Source organism: Pterocles gutturalis, unplaced genomic scaffold (genome assembly GCF_000699245.1).
Source record: "Pterocles gutturalis isolate BGI_N339 unplaced genomic scaffold, ASM69924v1 scaffold20730, whole genome shotgun sequence".
NCBI classification, from domain to species: Eukaryota; Metazoa; Chordata; class Aves; order Pterocliformes; family Pteroclidae; genus Pterocles; species Pterocles gutturalis.
Genome location: NW_010138733.1, coordinates 305 through 6,213, shown reverse-complemented (window position 1 = coordinate 6,213; position 5,909 = coordinate 305). Strand labels below are relative to the sequence as shown.

Here is a 5,909-nt window from a genome sequence, read left to right as displayed (position 1 = left end):
CTAAGGGTAGTTTAAAATTCAACAGTAGTCATGCAAAATTAACACACAGTTGTGAGCATACTGTGGCACCGCTTGAAGTTAACTAGCACATATTACTAGCTCTGTTGTAGTAACACCTGTCAGTCACACTACTGCACGTATGGAGGGGAGGCAGCCCAGTAACCGAGAGAAACGTCTGTGTTTCTAAGCCTCATTTGAGAGTGTGTTTGCAAAACTTCAATGTTTGGCTCCAAAGCATTATCACAGCAAGTTTCACTGGGTTTTGCAGACTCAGCTGACTATATTACGTTAGAGTCCATTCATCATCAAAAACAGTAAAAAACCCAAAGTACAGCTCAGTAGATCTATGCATTAAGTTGTAAACCATCAAAAATTAGGTCCAAAGTTGCATTATAGGCTACAAGGTCCTACTTAGCAATTCAGTTTAGCCCATGTAAGAAGTGCAAATCTGTGATATCTTCCAATTAAATCAACCTCTGCATTTCTTGAGGGGAGAGAAAGACAGAGACCAAAACCCCAGACAATTCATACTGATTTCCAATCCCATCCTACAAGACAATTTTGTGAAGTTTTTGGGACACAGATAGGAAGTCATCCACAGTGAAAAATCACAGTTGCTACTACAACACTACCATGACAGACCATTTTAAAGATAATTTACAGTAGCTCCTTCAGAAACTATTGTGCAAAGAACAGCAAAGCTTGCACTGACCTATTTGTAATTCAAGTACTCTCCCTACTCCATGATGAAGAGGATTTAGAGAACAGAAAAGCACGGTCCAGGGGGTTCTCATGAGACAGAGCAGATTTCAGCCTTCTCTCAGTTTCCTATATCTCCATAGTCGCAGGAGTGCCATTTGTGTAGCCACCTTTAGACTTCATGTGGTCCTGAATTGATACAGCCTAGAAAAACAGTTTATTAGAACATGCATCTTATAAAATCTGGTTGCCAGAGCAATTATTAAAAGCACTAATTTGATGAGGCAGATGAGACATATGTTTACAGTGTTGGGTCCCTGGCAGTAGGGAAAAATAACAACTAAACCCAGAACTGTTAAAGACTATTTTAAGTCAGTTCACGAGATGGGTCTTGCTATCCAAAATTCACTTATTCTTACATCTTTCACCCTGGCAGAGCTTTGACTTCAGGGTGATGTGTTATCTGGACCTAATATCAACTGCATCCACACAATCCTTATCCAAAAGGTTCTCATAACATGTAAAGATACCGAGGAAATGAGCACGTCTTGCTGAATATATCGTCCGCAGTATCTTATGTTTACAAACCAAAGGACAGTTCTGTTCTGATGCTATTCTATTGATGAAAAAAAAAGTCAGATTTTTCTCTCCTTACAATTATCTAGTATTTTAATAGCTACCTGCTCTACAGGTTACCGAGTGGAGATTTCTGCTTATCCAAGACGTGCACACTTACTGATGAATAGTCACTATTCATCTCTCTTGCCCCAACATGCGCAGTGTGTACAAAGTTCATGGGCTCTCCTATCATATTCCGGTCCAGTCTCCGAGGCCTCTTCTATAAGAAAGAAGATATCTTAGGCCTCTATTCCGAAAACATGAGCAGCTTTCAGACAGAAACAAGCAGCAGAGTTAAAAAAAAAAAAAGACAGTCAGTATCGACCCCAAATGACTCCTCAATGCAACCAGGCTGAAGTTTCAGACTTTGCAGTAAGAGAGGGTCAAAGTCACTTCTATTACTGCTAATTCAATTTTAGCAAAAACTTTCTTTAATGTTGGAAAGTAAGGACTTGAGAACTGCAAACAGTCATAGGGCCAAAGTTTCTGGCAAAACTCACATAGTTTAAGCACAGTTTAACAGGTCTGGTTTTAGCTGTTGCATTACTTAGCCCAAACTAATCAAAACAACATGACAATTAAAGTGTTTTCCACATAACTGAAAGACAAAATTTCAAATCTGATAAAGGATGGCTGTTGTGCATCTACCTACCGGCTGGGGCTGTTCACCATTGCACCAATTAAAACAAACCAGGAATTCAGTCATTATATTTTTCAGTAGGTAATGAGGTCTTGTTAAGTGTAATTACTTCTCTGGTAGTTAAAGCAGTACGGGGACCAAGGTGCAGTTCTTAAAGTGAGTTTAGGATGGAATTGTTTGTGCAGATTCACTGGTAAAGATCACAGAACACATCTGATGAGTACACCTGCAAAGAGATGATTAAGTTCATACTAAAATATATCAAAGTCTTGTAATATTTATTGAACAACAGACATTTCAGCAGACTAAAACAAGACTGTAAAATTCTTAAAGATACTTGGACAGAAGCGTAGCATCAATTTAAAATCAGTATGTTCATGGCAGAAATCAGGGTTAAGAACTCTGCACGTTTACTCCCAGACAGACGGTAGTGTAAGTTCTGGTTCCTTTACAGAAGCATAATAAAAGCAATACTAGCATTAAGTCAGGTCTCATTTAACAGTCTGTGATCTGGTTGTAAGCAGAGCTAGCCAATATTTATGAGTTATTTAGTATTTCAAAATAAAATAGCTTTGAAGTACAACAGATTGAATACTTAACACTTACAAGCTGGTGCAAAAGAAAGTTTATTTCTTACATCTGATATAGTTACTCTTCTTAGACATAGAAAAGCTGCAAGTAAAGAGCATTCTACAACTCCAAAAAGCCCTTAAAAAAGAAAAAAGAGCTTTGTATACCAGCAACAGAAATCATTAATCAGAATCTAGAGTTTCCCAGAATGTATAAAACTATTAACACAGCACTCTTGAACTGGAGACACAACCAGGAAACTCACTGACTTTAGGTGCCCTAAAAGCTATGATAAAAACCGACTTTTTAGTGGTTACTGACTTTTCTTTTTTTTTAACATCTTCCTTCAAATCAAACCCAGAGCTACAGAGTAGCCTTTCATGTCAACTTTTTTATACCCTAGATCATAATTAGCACATCTATTTATTTCATCTTTGTGGTTTTCTTACACTTCATCACTTCTCACACTTCAAGTAGATTTCTAAAATTTCTGCCATTTATCTTTCAAAGCTTTTGCTACGTTTGCTTCTTAGCTTTAGGTGCCCTATATGATACATTATCGCAGCATGTGTCCTATATTATTCCATTTTATCCTGGCTGGTTGTAATACAACTCATTATCTGGCTCATTTATCATTTTTCACCTCACTTGATCCTCTCACAATGGTCTTTATCCCCACTGATGCCTTGCTTGGGTGCAGCAAAGAAGAGACAGTGGCCCACATGACCATAAGAACATCCAGAAGCTGAAGCCAAAGCTTTTGCCTACACTTCACATTAGTTCCAGGATTTTTGGGTTTATTTTGTGTTAAGGAGACTGTATCAAAGCTAAGATTTTCTTAAAAGTCCTAAAATGTGTCACTGTACACTAAAAACCTATTTTGAAAGCAGACTGACTGAGATGAGCATCAAATTAGATAGAGAAACATCCCATCCCATAATAACAGTTGAACACCTGCTCTCCTCCCACTGGACCCCGCCAGCATTTGGCCATCGACCTCCATGGGGCTTCATGCGTACCTGGGCGTTACCTGCTGTTCCCAGGGAGTCCTGACGGATGGTACGTCCTTATTCCAGTGCTGGCACACAGGCAGCTCCTGCCTTGGCAGCTCCAGAGTGATTACGGTTCATATTCCTGGGTTATAACAAATCCTGATTGCTAAGCAAGAATGCTTTGCTGTGATCCCCTGCCCTGCGACAGTTCCTTCGCTCTGTAAGGCGCTGCAGAAGTCTGTTGTGCAGTTCACGCTTTCCTACAGGCGTCAGAAAAGCAGAATGCAAACCAAAAATAGCGCTCTAGTTTGGCGTCAGATTTGTGCAGCCGCGCAGTTTTCTCAGCACTATCCATACAGCCTGTGGCTCACTTCCACCCCTGCAGCAGCTCTGCAGATGTCCTCCTGGCACGCAGCAGCACTGGACGCCTTCCTGTTGTGCTTTATAACAGAACTCTTTTCCTCTGCACGAGTCACAGCATCATCCTCCAGGACAGGAATCCGCGCCGGGGCACGGGACACCACTTTCCTCCCAGAGACTCAAGGTTTCCACACTAACTGGAAGAATTTAAAAAACATTTCAATGTGTTCAGGCTCGCCCAGGACTAATAAAAACCAACAAGAATCCCCACACCGAGGAGAAAACAACATTTTGTCACTGTTGGCACACAGACCAGAATTGGACAATATCCTGTTGTTCTTTCCCTCTATTTTTCACCATAGCAGCAGTACCATTGAGGAGAGAGAGACAAAGGGCCAGGGAAATGGCTAGCACACGCAGACACAGATGTCGAATGCGAAGGGCAGGATGCACAGCCACTCTGGAGTCCACAGCCTTAAAGTGCCCGAGAGCTTTGTGAATGTTTAGATACACTTTCCTGAGCGTAACATTAAATTTGTTCTGCCATTGGTGTGTATTAGAAAGTATGCAAAATATTCTTGTATTTTACTAACAAAATATCAATTCTATATGATGTGGAAGACCTTTGCCTCAATCAAAACAAAAGAATTTTCCCTTTCCACAGACATGAGAGATGCACAGCAATCTTGATCAATGACCTCCACTAAACACATCTGTTCTTCACCACTGGCCTTTAGACTCAAGGTCTGATCATGACAAATCCTTGACTCGGAGCTACTAGTGAAAGACAAGGAGTGTAAAGTTAGCGTACATTATCACACATTGGTGCAGGCCACCATCACCCTGCCTCAGCCATGTTGTTAGATTGTGATAACTGTCAGTACTGAATTGAGGTGAGAGAAGCATATTTCAGCCTAATTGTCTTTCTAAAAAATGCTGTAATTCTAATCTGTTCATTATCTTTACTTTGCTCATTTGATAGTTATATCATGTGAAAACACTGAAAGTTGCATGTTTACATATTTGAATGGCAAGGTATGGTAATAAATCAGTAGGCCTTGTATTTTGAGATCAAAAAATAGTTTTGAACACAAAGCTTGAAGAGTGCATCTTGCTTGGTGAAAGGTAAAGAGTGAAAAAAAAATCATGACTTTGGAAGAACCTTGGAGTCAAACAGCTGAAATCCTGCTGTCGAGTGAGTTTAACTGCTTGGAAATAGCATCCTGATTTTAATATATGTGCACATTACAAATTTAGTTTGAGATGTAGTTTGAGGAGTACATGATAACACTGTTAGGTAGTCTGATTATATACTGGCCTTCTGCCATCCTGAGGCTTCATAGAAAGCCGAGAATAGGGTTTTACCTGAGCCCTCCGTTGATCTAGCTGTGTTGGTAGTTATCTAAGGAATTTGGGTGTAGTTTCTGAGGAGATTTAGAAGCTAAGTAGACAGAAATGTTTTAAAAAAATGTTAACAAAAACCCCCAGATCCCCTGTTGCAAAACTGAAATTAGCTTAGTTACAAAATGAAAAAAAAAAAAAAAATTGTAACTGTCTGTCCCCCGTCAAAAAAGAAGAAAAGCAAAGAGACCAAATTATGAGTTCTGTTTGGAAGTTAAAAATAACGGTGAGAGAAATCAACTGAGATTTGCCTGGAGTCTTACCAGAAGAAAATTACTAAAACTCACCAAAAGATGAGAAGCAAGCTGAGTGGCTGGCAACACACCAACTGCTGGTACTGTGAACATGCTGAACTGAGTTACTAGCTTGCAAATTGTGGAATTTAATGTTACTAAGAATAAACTTAGATAAAAAATGAAAGACTGTGACCATAAATTCTGTTTCTTTGTAGAAGGGGAAAAAAAGCTTTAACAAGAAGAGATGAAGGCCCTCAGGCAGAGCAGTTTCTAGTCCCGTGGTTTTCTGCAGTTCACAGGAGCCCGAGCGCTGGCAGCCAGCAGCCGAGGGGCAACGGCCCGGGAACCGTGTGATAACCTCCGGTAACGGGAGCAGGGCACGGCCCCTCTGCC

General features: G+C 40.2%; 1 protein-coding gene across 1 annotated transcript; it reads right to left on the bottom strand.

Moving 5' to 3' along the window:
• Nucleotides 1–434: 434 nt before the first annotated feature.
• Nucleotides 435–2,023, bottom strand: LOC104468857 (CDC42 small effector protein 2-B-like). Its single transcript, XM_010083125.1, has 3 exons — nucleotides 1,970–2,023; nucleotides 1,436–1,537; nucleotides 435–903 (listed from the first exon to the last, which is right to left on the bottom strand). Exons 1-3 carry the CDS (start codon nucleotides 2,021–2,023, stop codon nucleotides 829–831), a joined length of 231 nt encoding a protein of 76 aa, XP_010081427.1. The 3' UTR covers nucleotides 435–828.
• Between the last annotated feature and the right edge of the window lie 3,886 nt (nucleotides 2,024–5,909).

What these genes read in the sequence shown, in the direction of transcription:
- LOC104468857 (XM_010083125.1), bottom strand. Translation starts at nt 2,023, where the DNA reads ATGACTGAATTCCTGGTTTGTTTTAATTGGTGCAATGGTGAACAGCCC. An exon ending in ATGGTGAACAGCCCCAGCCG is followed by an intron (nt 1,538 to 1,969) that starts GTAGGTAGATGC and finishes TCTTTCTTATAG; the next exon opens with AAGAGGCCTCGGAGACTGGA. An exon ending in TGAATAGTGACTATTCATCA is followed by an intron (nt 904 to 1,435) that starts GTAAGTGTGCAC and finishes CTGTTTTTCTAG; the next exon opens with GCTGTATCAATTCAGGACCA.